General features: G+C 37.6%; 1 protein-coding gene across 8 annotated transcripts in view; it reads right to left on the reverse strand.

Annotated features, from left to right (window-relative positions):
- LOC127950577 (voltage-dependent P/Q-type calcium channel subunit alpha-1A) overlaps positions 1-18,738 on the reverse strand; it is an 81,241-nt gene that overhangs the window by 5,878 nt on the left and 56,625 nt on the right. For 4 of the 8 annotated variants that reach the window (XM_052547720.1, XM_052547727.1, XM_052547736.1 and 1 more), the window contains 6 exons: positions 14,947-15,061; positions 14,501-14,608; positions 12,678-12,781; positions 8,655-8,764; positions 8,216-8,351; positions 4,491-4,604 (listed from right to left, as the gene is read on the reverse strand). In XM_052547720.1, coding sequence (XP_052403680.1) covers positions 4,491-4,604; positions 8,216-8,351; positions 8,655-8,764; positions 12,678-12,781; positions 14,501-14,608; positions 14,947-15,061 — 687 coding nt within the window. Of the gene's footprint in view, positions 1-4,490; positions 4,605-8,215; positions 8,352-8,654; positions 8,765-12,677; positions 12,782-14,500; positions 14,609-14,946; positions 15,062-18,343; positions 18,441-18,738 lie in introns of all 8 variants that reach the window. The other 4 variants (XM_052547767.1, XM_052547769.1, XM_052547758.1 and 1 more) reach the window with 4 other exon arrangements.

The raw sequence follows: 18,738 nt of genomic DNA on the forward strand, positions 1-18,738 counted from the left end.
AATGCAGCCTTGGTGAGCAAAAGAGGCTGCTTAAAAAAAAAAAAAAAAAAAAAAAGAGCAACTGCAAATTTATATAATCCAATATATACAGTATATTTATATTTTTCTAAAACAAGTCTTATTCTTAGATAATTTTCTTGGAAAACAAGGCAAGCCCTCTTCTTACATCTGTATTATAATGCTGACAGTTTGTGATCATTTTGGCCTAATCACATGTTAATTCCAGGTGTAAATGGGGTCTTAAAACTTGAGGGTTAATTCTGTAGGTCTGGGAGTTGGTTTGGTTTGATTGTGTATGACCTGATGGACACACTCAGCCGATACCAGCAAACAACTAAAGAAATTCACCATGCAGAATTCGCATAGAAGAAAAAGAGAGAGAGAAACTGAAAGATAGTTGCAAAAGTTCGTGCCTAGCATGCATCACCAGGACTGAATCTATAAAAACAAAAAAAAATACTCATCCGTGAACAGCATTTGAGAGAAGCACATTTCTTCAGCAGACCTCTCTCTTCATCACTCACAGTCATGCACACAACAGAGAGAGAAAAGAGAGGTCTGTCCAGGCTTCAGAGAGGATGTGTGGGTTAGCACAGATATATGGTCCAGGAAGAGGGACGTGCAGAGTGGGGTGCTTTGCAGTGGCACAAACCCTGGACCCCTGGCTTTCATCGGACCTTGTGCAATCTCAATAATCTCATTAGAACCTGCCCTTCTCATAAATGTTTGAATTTGACCCTTTTCACTATCAAACGCTATCAACACTGACACCTTGAGGCTTGGATGCAGAATTGCATACAATCAAGGGTTTTCAGTTACTTACTCATCTGTAGAAAACAACAACAACTTGGAAGTAAGATGTAAGATTTCAGATTCATTAGCCACTATGTAAATAAGTATAATAAGAAGAGTATGTGCAGTAAATGTTATTGGTATTTGTACTATTTGTGCTACAAAACTGTGTGTTTTTATCATAATCAGTGTTTGGGAATGTTACTTAAATTTTTATAGAAGGCAACAATATGTATTTAAAAAAAAAAAATAATATTTAGAAAGTTATTTTTTTGTTGTTGTTGTTGTTGTTGTTTTTTTTTTACTGTGGACTGGTAGTTGTTCCATCATCATTTTGCATTCGTACAAGTATATACCAGTATACTCAATAACACATTTAAACATTCATTAATATAAAAATATTAATAATATGTGACCCGTGATGGCAAAATGAGTCGGAATGCGGATGGGCTAATTTTGAGCTACCTGCAAAGAAAAAAAAGGTGAAAATTTTTCACAAAAATGTGTTAATTATGCCCTCGTCTAGCGATCCCAATGCTCCAAACAATAATTTGTTTCTCACACTGACTGTCATCATAAAGGTGTTACATGAAAGGTAATTTTCAAAAATCCATAATAGGGTTATTTTAAGTATCGACGCATACATAATCTGTTATGTCTTAAGTGAACATTCAGGGAACTGTTGGGAAAAAAAAAAAAACATCTGATGTGTAGCATTATATTAGATCCGTGTATTACAATAGGGCTTAATATAGGCCCCTCATTAATGTTAATCTAACAATAAAAGAATCTCTCGCTGCTTTTGATTAAACTGTTTTTGTAGTTTTAACAATAAATTTATTTGTAATGGACACACAAAAGGAATTTTTTACATTTGATTATTTTGTTTTTCTTAAATGCTTTTGTTCAGACGTGAAATTAAAAAAGGTAATGCACTTTTTTCTTATATTTGTTCTACTGTTTTTTTTTGCATATGTTCATATCTATATTAACAAACATAAATAAAAAATAGCTATATTGTGACTATTAATCTAGAAATTATTATTACGAGAAAAAGATGCAATGTTGCAGGTGATTTAAAGAAAACTTTAACTTGATTATTCTTGAAACTGACTTCAAACGGGTGTAACAGATATAACTCATTTTTGAAAAATTGCTCATTTTGACTCATTTTGCCAGCACAGGTCACATTCAATAACAAATAAAAACACTCTAGGCAGTCCCTCTTTCCCCCCTTTAACCCAATGAACATCAAAAGATCTCTGCATGTCTCTGCTCAAAAACACAGTCACACGTATACACACACACACACACACACACACACACACACACACATAACAGATAATTGCACTCGCAGAATGGTCCAGAGACAGAAAGACAGATGCTAGAGTCAGAGTCAAACAGAGAGTGATAATGGAAAGAAAGTAATAATGAATGAGAGGTTGCACATACAGTGAGATTATCTCTCCGGTGCCGTCCTTTCCTCCGTGGCTGCTGAACAGCCATTTCCATACAAACACAAGACACACCACAAATATGTCCATTCAAATACACACACAGAAAGCACATAGGGCCGCATTTACACAAGACAAAGCACATTAACAGTGGGTGACCCCAGGCATGAGAGACAAGGAGAGAGAAAGAGAGATTGTACTCAAAAGAAGAAAAAGTTGGAGATGGGGTTTCATGCAGGAGTAAACGAGGATGGGTAGGACAAAAAAGAGAGGAAAAGGGGAGGAAAATAAGAAAAGAAAGATATAAATGAGGAGAGAGAAGAGAGACATAGAGAACCTGGTTAGACACGGAAGCAGTGGAGACAGAAAAGACACTTACCACAGCAGCACACACACTGAAGACCAGAGGCAGTGTTAGAGACACGTCACAGTACACCACACAGAATGATACAGTGAGGAACAGTACAGTGATCACGACACACAGTGGCCATAGAGAGGTATACTACTACAACACTGCACACACATACAGTACATATAGCACGAGACCACACCAACAAAACTCTCTTGTTTCTAAAATAGATCTAAATCACTATTACACATTGAGGGTTGTACAAGGGTTTACGCGTAAGTACAACACATATACTATCGTTCAAATGTTTGGGGTCGGCAAGATTTTTTAAAATATTTTTGAAAGAAGTCTCTAATGTTCATCAAGACTGCATTTATTTGACCAAAACAGTAAATTAGTAAAACTGTGAAAATTATTACAATTTAAAATTATTGTTTTCAGTTCTATTATAATTTTTAAATGTTATTTATGCCTGTGATATAAAGCTGAATCAAAACTTTAAACAAACAAACATAAAAAAAAAATTAACTGACCTCAAACCTTTGAACAGTACTGTACTTACATAAACTCGGGAGACATAAACGCACACAGACACATGGTCACACAAATCCACATCTCAGTACCAACTCCCATGTTATTGCTTGCTTCAGCCTCAAATTTCACTGAGCTTTATGACCCTGAATGACACACAATTAAAACTTGGCCAAAGCTTAATCACAACAAAAATAGAAAGGAAGCACTCAAAGTAATACTGGGCTGTAATTAATTACTTAAAATAACATATTTTTATAGTAAAGACAATGCAAGAACAGTGATTTTTAGTGAGTATATTAGGGTCTGTATGAATGAGGAGGAGGCAGCTACTCAAAGGCCAGTGGTGTGAAACATGAAATAATAATAAATAAATAAATAAATACACTTAAATTATACCCTGCTATAGACTTGCATTAAATATGCATCATAAATAAGGAGGGAGCATGTTGTAAAATGCTAGATATCATCTATCTAGACAATTATTATAATTAAGGTTGTGTTTGAATGTGAAAAGATTTATTCTTGAATGCATCACATATATTCAAACACGTTCTGATAATCTTAAAATGCATATTTATGATGGCATGCAGATGAAACTATTTCATACTGACTGATCAAGCTTAGTTTCTTGTGGAGTGCCTCAAGGATCTGTTCTGGGCCCAATTTGTTTTTTCACTGTGCAACATTAAAAGGCTTATCCTATATAAACTAACATTTTTCTTCAGAATTATTCACTGTTCCAAACATTAATATACTACACAGTGCTGTTGCTAGGAATTCTGGGCACTGTGCACTGAATTTGCTATGGGGCTCCCTCAAAATCACAATTGGGTGCTTGCAATTCCAAAATCACATTCAGTTGATTCACGCTTGAACAATCATGTACAGCGTGGGGGCTGGGGTGTGGGGGTGGTGTATGTCGTCCCTGAGACTCAGTTCCACTATTACCCTATGTCTACATGCCCAAAGTATGTAAACATCTGAACATCTGTCCCTAATGAAAAATGTAATTCATGCTGCTATATCATTTTACACATTTCAGCTCATTTGATTGCACTGGCTGTATACTTGACTTAATGCACCATTTAGCCATGTAGTGTCGTTACGACTTAGCGTCTTAACATAATTGACTCGTTTGTGTAATTCACCCTCACGCTTGCCTGTAAAGGATATCAATCCATTGCATATGCTACAATGAGTTCTCTTTGCTTTATCTGATCAATGGGCACATTTGTTTAATGCAAAGGCAGGAATGAAAAGTGGAATGTTTGGAGGAAAAAGAAAGGAAGGACTGATGTGAAAAGGGGGTGGAAGAAAAGGAAGGGGGAAAACACGAAGGAATGACAGGATGAGGCGCTCACTTGGTTGTCTGCTGGGAGTCGAGGCATGGAAGCAGCCCTGCCATGGCCTTCCATCGGCAGATAGTGCTCAGTGTCCGAGTACTCGTCCTGCCCCATCTCTCTCATCTCTACTGTCTGCAGAAACAGAGGGAGACCATGCATGACTGCCCAGGGACAGCAGGCAAGAGCGAATGCCAGGGGCCTGAGAGACAGGCCTAAGCACAGTGGATGGAAGGAGGACATCTCCATCTTCATCTCTCCCTTCACCCTGTGGGGAGATGCAAGAGTAGCAGGACAGTCCTGCCCTAGCCTCTGTTTTATATGTAACGGCTTGCAAAAAGTAGGATCTGATGCTGTTAGCTGGATACAGTGTTAATTTCGTTGACGAAGACTATGACGAAAAATATTCGTCAACTAACCTTTTTCACGGACGAAAACTAAATAAAAACTAAATAAAAAGTCAGATATGATGACGAAAAACGTGACGAAATATAACTGACACTTTAGTCAACGAATAAAAATTAGACGAAAATATATGGGAGGGACGAATGGAGAAGAGATCCAATCAGAGCGAATCTTTTAGGGTAGGTTGATCTATGCAGAAGCAGCCATGGAAGCAGCCGAGCCATTTTAAAAAGTCGCGGCAAATGCAAGCGCAACAGCTAAACAAACGCAGCAGCAGTTACACAGAAAAGAGAACAAAGATGAGTTTGCAGAAATTCGCACAGTTTCGAGGACGTTTTCATAACAGTTAAGTTGTTTACACAGGGAACTACACTGCGACCTTTTGAAATGCCATTTGGACCCAAATTTTTATGGGGTCGTAAATGTATCACTGATTATTTTTGTACCTACTTATGTGTAATGCTATGTTTTAATATGAGCATTTATTAAAACAGAAATGTGTATTTTAAGAATACGTTTTATAACGTGCTCCGAGCATTCAACGCATCAAGTTGGCTTCAGCCCCGCGATGCAGGAACGCTGAACTGAGCAGATGGTTACGCGCAACACTGAACCGAGTTCTCCTTCAGGACATTTGCCTCCTCCTGCACCTGAACGAACAAATACAAATCGCATTTTAAATAAACATAAGAAAAAGAGCGAAAAGTGAAAAAGCTCAATTCAGCAGCGCGGTGTTCTGGTGTTCAGGGAGCAAGCAGAGACGCGTCTCAAAGTCTTCTTGCTTTTGTACCGACAACAAATACACACTAAATATGTCGAAATACCCGTCTTGGAAAGTGTGTTCGAAAAAGTCTGTAGTTATGTCTTCAGTGAAAGTAAAGAGTTGGAAAGAAATCGGATGCGTATCTTTATAATGGATGCATTTGTCTCTTAAAGTGACCGCGCCTAATTTACTAGCTCTGCTGTCAGTGTCTTTAATGTATGAAAATGAAAGTAAATCACTCACTGCTCTTGATTTAATTACTTTGTAGTTTTAACAAGAATTTATCCAAAGTCAATCCAAAAATCAGATAGAATAGATTATATTGTTTTACTAGTGACTAAAAAATAAAAATAATAGGGACCTGACCATGTTTTGCTTAAGTGTTTCTTTCTTTAATTGCTAATGCAACCTTTTCACACCACAGACTGAAACAAATTAAGCATTGCATCCGACATTATCAAGATGAATTTGTTGTTCTGACACAGTTTAATCCTGAGTTATTGTCATATTTTATTACCAATTTCTAAACTACAGGCAAATAAACTGTGATATTGTAAGAAACGTTGAAGGTGTCTGAATACATTTTGGTTTGATTGTGTATTTTATTTTACAGTGAAGACTATGCAGTGCTATTTTAAATGAACAAAAACAAACTTAAAAAAAATGTAAACTTTGTGTAAATAGCACAAATAAAGAAATTGAATGAACAAACAATACTAATATAATATATGTGGTTGTCTATTTCAATAATACTGTACTTCATCTTGAAAGAATGTCATATGCATTGCATATCATTCAGGACGAATGCATATCTTTTTCAGAGAGCATGTATATTTTTCATTGAGAGCAGGCCTTATGTTTATTTTATAAATACCATTCCATAACAGACTGATGGAAACATTTAGTCAAGTCAACTAAGTTGACTTTGTTCTACTAAAAAAAAAAACTAGACTAAGACTAAAAGACTTAAGACTAGACTAAGACTAAAACTCTTATGATATTTAGTCGACTAAAACTAGACTAAGACTAAAACATTTCAGATGACTAAAATGTGACTAAAACTAAATGGTGTGTTATTCAAAAGACTAAGACTAAGACTAAATCCGAATTCGCTGTCAAAATTAACACTGGCTGGATAAATACATGCAGGACTTTAATAACCGGATAACTGAGAGAAGATCAGGAGATGATGGTATTAGAAACTACTCTCTCTCTCTCTCTTAGATCATGAACAGGATCTACTGTGAACCAGCTTCAAATGCATAGACACTCAAAGGTCTGGGCGATTTTTCCAATTTAATGATTAATTCAAATTAAATTTTTGTCACGATTTAATTTTTTATAAATCGAGGAATCACTATTTTGAATAGAAATATTCCCAAACTTAACTACCCCCCCCCCCCACACACACACAAAAATACTAATAAAAATAAATAAATATAGGGCACAAATTGTATGGACCCTGTATTTGTTTTGTTTTTTTGTCATTTTGGAGACTAACAACCCCAGTCTTCAATTCTCTGTCATTATGTTGAGCGCTCTGGATATTCTTCAAAATTTCACTATGTTTCATAGAGAAAAAAAAAAGGAAATCAAATGAGCCTTGATTGACATTGATGGTGTTTTTAATTTTTCAGTTGTAATTTTTTTTTTGTGAACTATGTCTATAAGCTATAGGCTCTTGCCCCCCCCCCCCCCAAAAAAAAAGATATATATACTCAATGAGCAATATTATCGTACCGTTTCTCACTTTCATCTGCTCAGTAAGGTTTGACTTTTTCTAATCAATTTTAGAACGGTGTTTTGCAGGTTTTCTTTTGTTTCCTACTTCTTATGAATCACTTAGGCTGTCTTTCTTATTGATAAGCTTTGAATAAAAGTGACTGCTGTTCCTGACATGAATTTAATGAATAGTTGAGCTGGGTAGGAGTGTCTCACTTCCTGACAGTATAATGGCGCTCAAGACTGCAGAAGGGTTTAAACATCCTTCCCAGACAGCCAAATATGGATGCATATATTCAATGACATGAGCTTCACCATACAAGGCAGACATGTGAGAGATATTAAAAGAATATAAACAGTAACAGAAGGACACACAGACTGAAGGAAAATATAAGAAAGAGAATAAGACAGTGTGGACGATAGTCCACCGAATTCAGTCTTTACTCAGCAACAGAGAAGGGGCTTTGTTGCTGTCTGCCAATGAGATGCACATGGATGAAGGATAGACAGACCAGCCATTCAGGGTTATGAAAACACACCGCTCGAATGGACACCCTCCACAAAAGACTGTGAATATCTGATTTACTGTCTTATTAAGGCAGAGAAAACATTATTGATCCAGTGAGACGTCCAATGGTTTGACACTACAAAAACGTTCTGAACTCTAACAAATATAATCATGCTGTGAGGAAGTTATATACTGCTGGGGAATTCATAAAGTAACAAAAAAATGGCTCTCATTTCCCACACTTTATTTTTTTACAAATTTTTTTCACACTACCCTTAAGTCATTTTCATATAATTAAGCATTTACATAGGTACCCTCACCGAATATTGTAAATGAGGCTCTGTGTACCTGAGATTGTCTGCAGTTATCTGCAGTGTTGTCTGGGTTTTGGCCTTCAGGACTCCAGCTTCCTGCTTTCTGAGACATCTCTTGGGCTCGTGCCGTCACCCATGATTGGCTCTCCGGGATCCTGTCATCAACAGGCCTGACAAGACACCCATGTTTAGTCAGATTACAAACTCTCTACACTCCGTGAAGGGCTCAAGGCTCTGGTTTGTCACTCATTGTGGTTTAGATGATCTTTCTCATTAGATGTCTAGAGCCAGCGACAGGGAAAATGGTGCACAGTGGCCCAGATAACATTTGTTATTTGGGCATATATATATATTATATTATAATATATTAACATATTATATTTTTTTCATCATGTCATTAACTATGAAAATTATACTATATTCTTTAACATTGGGATAGAGACTAGGGAGGGAATGGAGAGGATGCTACTCACAGATGATTTACAGGTTGTTGTTGTGTTTCAGGAAGGCCAGTGAGTCCCTGTCCCACATCCTGGCTTGGAGATGGTGGCTCCAGACGCTGAAACATTAATGGCGTTCGATTCTGTGTAAGATACAACATGGCCTACAGCTGGTATCAGGCAAGCCGATGGGAAAATGGGGTTGGGGAAAAAATATGGGATGCAGAGCATCCCATGTGCGAATGGGGAGGGAATCCAGTAGCGGTCAGTCAGGAGGCATTCCAGGAGAATTATGGGTAAATGGGTATCCTTTGAGTTGTTTTGCCTGAAATGTGCCGATGGTAACATGCTGAGCATTCATTTACTTTCACTGTCCCAGTAAATGAACAGTATCTGTAATCAACTGGCTGCTAAAGAGTGGTGATAGATCATAATATCATTCAGTAGACAGTAGACAGTGGGCTGTTTGTTAGCTAGGAGCTCATCTGTATGATATAGTGTATACCTAAACAGAGACAAAATTAACTTTTAGCAGATCTTTCAAAAGTTTAGGGTCAGTAAGATTTAATATATACTTTTTTATATTTAATTTATATTTTTATTCAGCAAAGAAACATTGAATACATCAAAAGTGTCAGTAAAGACATTTATAATATTATGAAAGATTTATATTTCAAATGGTTTTCTTTTGAACTTTCTATTAATCAAAGAATCCTGGAAAAAATAAAATAAATCATGGTTTTGACAAAAAATACTAATCCGTTTTTAACATTGATAGTAATAATAAAAAAAATTATTGATGACCAAATCAGCATATTAGAAGGATTTCTGACGCATCATGTGACACTGACGACTGGAGTAATTATGCTGAAAATGCAACATTGTCTTCACAGGAATACATAGCTTTTTAAAAGTATTAAAATTGAATACGGTTATTTAACATACAAAATATTTCACAATATTACATTTACTTTTACGTCATTTGAAGTATTTCAAAAACATTTGCAAAAATCATACTGACTCTAAACATTTCAAATGCCTTTTCTGCGAAAACAGATAAAAAATCTTGATGTCTCATCCTGTACTACAGAGATTTTTTGTCCAATCAAATATTTTATAAAATTAGAATGTCCTTCCCCTAGATAGCATCACCAAAATGAGTAGAAAGTCACATATCATAGCTGTGATGTGATTACAACCAATAGGCTATTTAATAAAATAGGGGCAAGCCTTTTGATAATGTACCACCCAAACTTTTGATTTGAATGAATATAGATCAAACAACTACTATTAAAAAAATAAGCTTATAATACTTTGTTTCTCTTTACAGCCATTTTTTTGTGTATTCAAACAATAAAGCATGTAATGCATGTAGTATGTAAAGTCAGGTTTCATATTAAAATCTGATGAGAGGAATTAATAGTTGATAAAACAATGAGAGCTGATAAAAGAAAAGGAATCATCCGTGAACAACATGCACAGATCGAGTTTGTACTTAATACTATCTAATGGATGAGTCACTCAGGACACTGTATGAGAAAAAAAGCTTAGCAAGTTCAGTGATATCTGCCAAAACTGCTACATCCACTTGAAACCTCACGATTAGCACTAAGATTGTACATGCCAGCCCCATGTCTACAAAACTGTGTTTGACTTCATGTGGATGTATAGTTGTGGATCACACAAGAACAACACAGTATAAAATGTAGATAAGGCCCATGTTGCATTACATTCTATTATTCATACTAATATTCATCATCAATGAAAACACATGTACATAAAAATAAAATAAAATTAATCATATAATAACACACAATAAATCATATAAATCACATCATCATATAAACCGCTGAAGAAACTGAAGTGTATTTTGTGTTTGACTGCTAAAATAATAAATAACTGAAACAATGATTTTGTATACTCTTTCTGCAACCATAACCAAAGTAATGGCTAATAATCAATAGTTATTGAACCACTGCGATTTAATTACAGCAGGACACACACTGTTCTGTGATTCAGCTGGAAGACATACTTAAAACAACCCATCAGACATACTGAAATATTAAACCACCCACTCCAAGTGACTTCATAAAATGAGGAACTTAGCCACTCAGTCAATAAGTTTGTCAATGAATTATTAACTAGAGGTTTATGTGGAAGAGAGTAATCATGCAATGCAATACTTTACAGATTGTAAAAACCTTTTAAGGGGGCAGCCACTTACATGACTTCCCAGGTTTACTCTGTTTCCTTTCACTTCCTGGAAGGATGCCACAAATATCATCCATGTGATTTAAAAGTCACCGATGTGATTTAAATCCTTAGATATTGATTGTAGGTCCAATTTTGTAAGAAAGATGAGTTGTGGCCTTCCTTCATTAAATACATTTAGCATTTATAGTTGTTTTTACAGCAACTACACTGTGCATTCAGCATTCAGTGCAGAAAGAGGCCTGAGTTTTTAAATCCTGACAGAGCTTAAAGGTGATGTGCGTAATTTTATCAATGTAAAAACATTATACTTGTCCGAGCCTAAAGTAAAACAAAAATTGTGATGGACTTTCTTCTCATATTGTAATGTACATCCAAGAGAAACATGAGAGATGAAAAATGTATGGCAGGACTTGATTTTGTCCATCTAGAATTAATTGGATTGTTGTCGTTTGCTAATTGCTGTGATCTAACATGATTGAGAGGTTGCTGGGGTGTAGGGATTTTTGCCCCGCCCTCACACCAATACACACAACATGCTCCAGAAGAAACATCATTGGAGGAAAGAGGTATGTATTGTTTAAATATAAAAATTTGAGGGCACATAAACTGAGTTTGGTGTGGGACTGCCTTTTTGTCTGCCCAATAGCAGTTGACAAAGTTTGAAGCAGCCATTTGTACACAATTTCCATTTGGTGAAACTAAAAGTGCAGAAATTACACTAAGGACCTTCATTCGGGAACTACTGGCAAATTGAGGGTTAAAGGGATAGTTCACCCAAAAAATTAACATTTGATGTTTATCTGCTTACCCCCAGGGTATCCAAGATGTAGGTGACAATTGAGATTGCAGATATAGTGTCAATGGTCAATTTGAGAGATAGAAGACAGTTCGGACATTTCTTGAATCGGAGGTAATGAGACCCTGATATAAATACTGTTCAGTTTCTTGCACAGACCGATCGTTTTGTGTCTTTACACATCAATGAATCATCACGTTAAATTACATTTTTTATTTTTATTGTATGTTTTAGCCGTGACTCCCATCCATTTACATTATAGAACTGACAGACTTTTGAGTTTAAAATCTCTGTTTGTGTTCTACTGAAGAAACAAAGTCACCTACATCTTGGATGCCCTGGGGGTAAGCAGATAAACATCAAATTGTCATTTTTGGGTGAACTATCACTTTAACGGCTCACTCTCCAAGGTGCTTACAACTACCTCCTGAGTTAGGCAGGGCTGTGTTCTGGCCCCAGCACTTTTCTGCAGAGCCATGGATTGTATCATTAAGTGAATAGCATCACAGAATGGAGTTAAGTTGCCAGAACATGATTTCACTGACCTAGACTACGCAGATGATGTCGCATTGCTAGACAAATCTGCATCGGAATTGGTAACATCTCTTGAGCATTTTGAGTGAGAAGCTTCCCATCTTGGCCTACACGTTTCATGGCAAAAAAACTAATTGCAGAGCCTGAGGGGCAGTTCACATATCTGGGGAGTGTACAAAACTCAAATGGAAGGTGCATACTGAATTGGTCTGGTTGCTTCATCAATGAGGTTCTACTCCTCCTGTGTGTTGCCAACACTTCTGTAGGTTTACCAACAACCACAGACATAATTGCTTGTCAGCACACAATAATTTCTCAATAGCTTCTCACTGAGAATGTTCTTTAAACAACATCAGCACATCCACTGGCATGTAACTGGCTCACTATTTAAGATACAAGTGTGTTTACATTTCAGAGTCGATGGTGAAAATGTGCATTTAGCACAACTTAAGACTGCCATAGCTCATTGTGGGCTGAGATTGTGATTGCAGGGTGAGAGGAAGACAGCATACCTGTTCATCGTGGATAGCCTGTGTCCGTTTGGCTTTACTTTGCCGATAGTACTCCATGATCATCATGGCAGCATAAATCTTTCCCACTGTCAAGTCTGTCGCTGCTGAAAAAAGGACAAGTTAACCTGCACAATTAGACAAGGTGAGATGGACCCTGAGCAAGGAGGATGGGGGTGAGGACGGGACGTGCACAAGACAAACGCAGACGCACAAACTCACATGCACAAACAAAGAAAGTGTCAAATCGACACGTACACAGAGCCAATGGTCTTTTCACAAGCAGACTGATTAAAATGGCTAAAACTTTTTACACACTTAATTTTTATGATCAATATTTGAAATACTCTGTTTCTACTGTTTTAAGTGCAAAGGTATTGCAGGAACTGTCAGCAATCTACAGCATAAATCTTAGCTTTTTTTATGGAACCGAGTCCACATGGAGAAGTTACTAAGAGTAACTTCAGACTAGGTTTACATGCCATGCTTAGTGGTATTTAAAGCCATGGTCACCACCTCTGTAAAGGATCTGCATAGAACAATGAAAATAAAAAATTAGCATCAAACAATACAGTTCTAAATTACTACATGCTTGCTGCAAACTCGTCTAAAACATACTCTCATATTACTAGCATTATGACTTTGCCAAAAGCTTTATTGCCTAATGTGTGACAGTAATGCCACCTCATTATCTCATGCTTTATTTGTAGCATCTAGCTAGCATTAGACATGCTAGTTTGAAGCAAATCTCATACGATCAGCACATACATTTCATTTGGTTGCATATCAGTGGTGCATTATTTATTTATTTTATAAGGCCTATTTTATTTATTTTTTTATTAAATAATACTGTTTTACGTACATCTTGTCAGGAATCTCATAACCCTGTAGTGAAAAGACATCTATAGAGGGTTGATCTATAGTAAGGCACCCCCTGGTCTCAGGCATAGTGAGCTGGACATACACAAACGTGTGTTATCAATGTCTTTTGTAGCACTTAAACATAGACTGTCTTAAAATATCTTTGTTAACATGTTTGTGTGCAAATATGGAGTTGTAAGTAAAGGGAGGGAAGGAGCTAAAGCTAAAGGCAACACATGTGCTTGTAAAACAGATTTCAAGGTTTTTTTTACTGCACTATAGAACAAAGTAAGCACAAAGTAATTCAGTATTTATGTCCACATTAGGGTATGTGTATTTTGTGTACATTTTTTTCATTATGCTAGTACAGCATATTTTTCTAGCCGTGCATACGACAACAAACTACTGTTAGTATTGTGTATTCACCATGATAACTGTTGTTTCCATAACCCAAAAACACCATGTTATTTTCACTTTGTGTTATTTTGTATATGTTTAAATGACTGTTGTGGCTCATACCAACTTAACTGTATTAACAAAAACTAGTTTGGTACTCCTTTTTAATAGCCTGTTAATTAACGAGGAGACAGTACTGTGTGTGTCAACAATTTTTGTTAAAGAAATTTCCCTTTTTTATTTTTTTATTTTATCTTTTTTTATTCTCTCATCTATTTATACATTTGCCCTTTGCAAACTGCAATCAGCGATGTTAGTGCCATTATTGGAATAACTTTCTGCATCACTTTCAGTGTCTACGATTCATTCTCAGTGAATTTCTTCTTCTGTGATCAGTCTGCAGTCTGAATCTGTGTGGTATATATATCTATAAGGGCCTAAAATGAAACTAAGGGAGCAGGCCTGGACCATCAGGGGGTGCAGAGCAGTGAGTGGGCTGGTTGAGAGAAGCTGTCCTCGGGTGGTAAAAGAGAGACATTGTGAACACACCAACCTCCTGGGTAACTTACACTTGTGGGGTGTCACCAGAAGGTCCAGATTCTTCTGAGATAGATTGGGCCATATCGCCATCATCTCCTTCCTTAGTTCAGCATCCATCTGGTGCTTATCTACACCTCCTATTTACATAGCAACAGGTACACACACATATATGCAAACATCTTTCCACAAAAACACATACTGTACACACCAATTTTGTTAATGTTTGAACAACGTATTATCAAATCTTATGTAGAAGTACTGTGCACAAAATCTCATAGAGTCATTATATTAAAGTGGGGTCCCAAAAGGTTTTTTTTTTTGTTTTTTGTTTTTTTTGAGGTTTGACTTTCCAAGTTTAGACTAGATGTGAATCTCCACAGTACTTAAACGGCTATAGGAACAGCTATAGGCAAATATATCATCTGTTCAAACAACAGGAATGAATGAGGGAAGAAAGAAAAAAGGGGTGCCAAACCTTCCCCACCCTTGGCGATCTTGATGTCCAGAGCAGTTCGGATTAAGGCCATAAGGGTGGAATTAAAGTGCACTGTGTTGTCATCGGCAACTGGCAGGTCCATCCTCAACAGTCTCTGTGAAGAGCCAATCAGGACCAGTTAGAGCAGTGCTACTGAAATATATGTGTGCTTTGAACCTCCATGGAAGGGTGTGCTTTTGGTATGTGAGAGGAAATGGGAGGGGAAGGGAAGGAGGGATTTTCAGGATTAGCTCTGTGACCTTTGATACTCAGTGCAAGAATTAATTTAGAGCTGTTCTGGTGTGGTAATCATGGCTAAAGACGAGAGTGATTAATAGCTCTTAACTGGTTGGTGACAACCCAAAAAGGGGCTGCAGGTCTGTTCTCAGAGAACAAACATATATGCTTAATGCATGTAATACAAAAACAATTGCTTACAATCAGATAAAGCCAAAATAAATAGGCTTATCCACTTTTAAAAGTGAGAAGGAAATTATTTTCTTTTGTTATTGACCTCAAATGATGTTTAATCAAACAGCATTTTATTTTCTGCAAATTGCTGTTTTGAAATCTTCACCAAATTAGCAAGATGCCAACAACGACAGGTGGTGACATGACCTCACTCTCAAAAATCATGAACAAAACTGTGTCACTAAGGTTAAACAAATCAAATTGCATATGCAATTTTAATTTCAACAAGGATAAGATAATAAGTAAATAAAGGTAAATGCTTGTTTTAAAGGATTTTGTTGTTAGCTTTGTTCTGGGTCCTGAAGCAAAACCAGTCAAAAACCACTCATTCAGATTTCCATGAAACTGAGACTGCATATGCTACAAATCAGATGCATATCTATGGTTATCTTGTTTTGTATGTTGCATCTTGTTTTCATATCAGCATCTGAGATGTCAGTCAAAGGGCTTTTCCAGGAGGAGGTTCACATATTTAACTCAGACCAGCTGATGAAGTAATAAATTAAAACACCATTACATAAATGTCAGTGTTTTAAAGCATAATTCATCCTGTTCTGATCTGGGGAAAGATTATACTTAAACACAGAATTGCATTGCACAGAGTTCAATATTACCTCAATCCTTACATTACCACGACACCCTCTGCAATGCAATCACCCACGTTACCCAATGTCTCCCCGTCCCGCTCCATCCCAGTAGAAACACTCACCCTCCACCCTCACTACCCCATTTCCCAGCATGCATCATGCAGTAACATGCATCACAGGACAAGCACCAGAGCAGCCAAAACTGAAAGCATCATCTAGTTGTTTCATTTCAGCTCATTCATTTAGGTTTAGTAGTGGTTGCTGTCATTGAGAATCAATCATAGATGGACTACTGGATAAAACAAGAGCTCGATCCAGATTCTCTGGTCTCTCAATGCAAAAAAAAAAAAAAGATGGGTGCAAGCTATTGGTTTAGGTTAGAGCAGCATTCTTCAGTAAAAAAAAAAAAAAAAGAACAAGAAAAGGGAATGGCTTGTGAGTTGTTGTTGTGAAGAGGATGAGCTAAGAGTGAGGATTCGGCTACCTGCTGTGGAAGGGTAATACTTTAATGCTACGGATGAAAAAGAGAAAAGCAGTGGGCTGCCAGAGAGGAGTACCGGAGCAGGAATTGGTTTAGGACTGATAACTTTTACAGGACGAGTTTGGATGGTTGAGATGGTAATGATGAAAGAGACAGGACAGAGACAGTGACACCAAATTTAAAGAGAGCCCAAAAGCTTCACGAAAGTCCAAGGGCGAAGGAGAATGAAGCGAAAGATAAAGCTAGAGGAAATGTAAGAATAGAAAGCTCTACCACAGGCTGGTCACATTCTCTACAGGCGATCCTCTATTATGGGCCCTAATGTTTGACAGAGAGAAAGAGGGTGAATGCAATGGTCATGGTAAGATTCCACTGAGGTTGGGGGCAACAGAGTTCCCATTAGACGGTAAGTGACCTGTCTGATTGAATACACAGAGATTGTTGGTCTGCCACCACACGTTTATGTTGGTGGAGATCAGCGAACACTCTATGAAGCATAATATTTTATGAAATGAGAGTTCAAATGGGACAGAGAAAAATGAAGGGGGCGGGGCAAAGGTAAGCGAAAGGAGATCCCAGACTTGCAGAGGACTCATAAAGGGCGCAGATCTCCTTTCCTGCATATTATAAGCTGTCGTTCACTGACAGAAGTGTGAAATGTCAGTGTAGGTTTGCAGACAGACAGACAGAGAGAAGGAGATAGAGAGAAAAAGCTAAGGGAGTATTGTGTGGGAGGGGCCAGTGGCCTGGAAGGTGGGGCATGCAGATGATTGGCAGAATGTAAAGAGGAGGGGCTGGAAACAGATTAGAACTGCATTGACAGAAGAAAGAGAAGTGGGAAAAGGCTTATTTGTGCAAAAGAGTTGTAAAACGAGATTTGTTCCGTTGTAGTGCCATAACGCTACCCAATGATTATATGTGTGTTGTTGCATATGTGTGTGAATGTGTGCTTATCTGTGTGTAAGCGAAAAGAGAGAGACAGAGAGCTGGTCCCAAGAGGAAAGGGTCCCTAAGAGAGCGGCATCCACAGAGCTGAGGGACTCGGAGGACTAAAGCCCTTCAGGCCTTCCTACCACTGCTGCACACGCACATTTGGGGGTGTTTTTGAGCGTGTGTGTTTATGACGATTAGAATATAAATTATGCATGTGTATGTGTATGTGTTTACATGCGTCCCAATTTGCGTACGTATGCACTATTCTATGCCATTTTGTAGTAGTGTGTTCACACTGATAATTTCAAAAAGAGGTGCATTTCAAATACCCACATGATGCACTTACTTAACCGAAATAACGAAATGTGGAATGTTGGACAATTCATGCACTTAACTGTCGCCTCTTTTTTAACATAGCAAAGATGGAAGGACAACCAGCCTCCGAAGCTGGATTGCAAATTAACCTTATATAAGAGGACATAGTGCCTAGTATAAGTGCATAGTGTGTAGTGCATCATTTGAGACACATTTTTTGTGTTTAGTATCATACTGCATCTCAGATCTGAAATTCACTGATTGGTCACTGCTGTACATTAAAGCATAAGCATTGTGCTTTAATGTATTGATAAAAATCTGAGACTTTTACGTTTCATCCTTTGAAGTTTTATTGAAAGCTATGAAAGTGTGCGCTAGTGGTTTTGTGTCTGTGTATGTTTTCATACGGTGCAAAAGTGCTGAGAAGGTTTGTCCGTTCCCGCTTCCCTGTGGATGGGCCCGCCTCAATCTAACAGCCTCGAACCCGGCCCTGCCACCAGAATCACAATAGCGCCCTCCGTCAGACAACGAAGGAGGAAAAGAACGAAAGAAAATAAAGAGAAAACACCAAAAGTACAGACACAGCGCTGGCCACTCGGAGGCCCTCTACCTTGTAGGCAACCCGTGCAGGGCACTTCTTCCCCAGGCCTAACGGAGGAGACATGTGCCTGAGCATCTCATACATATCCCTGAAACTGATTCTGCCACTGGGCAACCGAAACAAAACAAAAACCAAATGAAATGTGCATGGGAGAGAGAGAGAGAGAGAGAGAGAGAGAGAGAGAGAGAGAAAGAAAAGGAGTAAATAAAAAAAGAAGGGATCAGGAAGGAGATGGGGAAGTGGAAGGGGAGGAGAACAGAACAGAACAGAACAAAAAGAAGGTTATTGGCCTGGACAAAAGGAGCGGTTTTGGTAAACTAGGCTGCCATAGGACTAATGTTGTTCATTTGTAGGTAAGGGGAGGGGGTGGTGGAAGGTGGGTGCTCAACGTCTGAGTGCTAAAA

Source organism: Carassius gibelio, chromosome A3 (assembly GCF_023724105.1).
Source record: "Carassius gibelio isolate Cgi1373 ecotype wild population from Czech Republic chromosome A3, carGib1.2-hapl.c, whole genome shotgun sequence".
NCBI lineage: Eukaryota > Metazoa > Chordata > Actinopteri > Cypriniformes > Cyprinidae > Carassius > Carassius gibelio.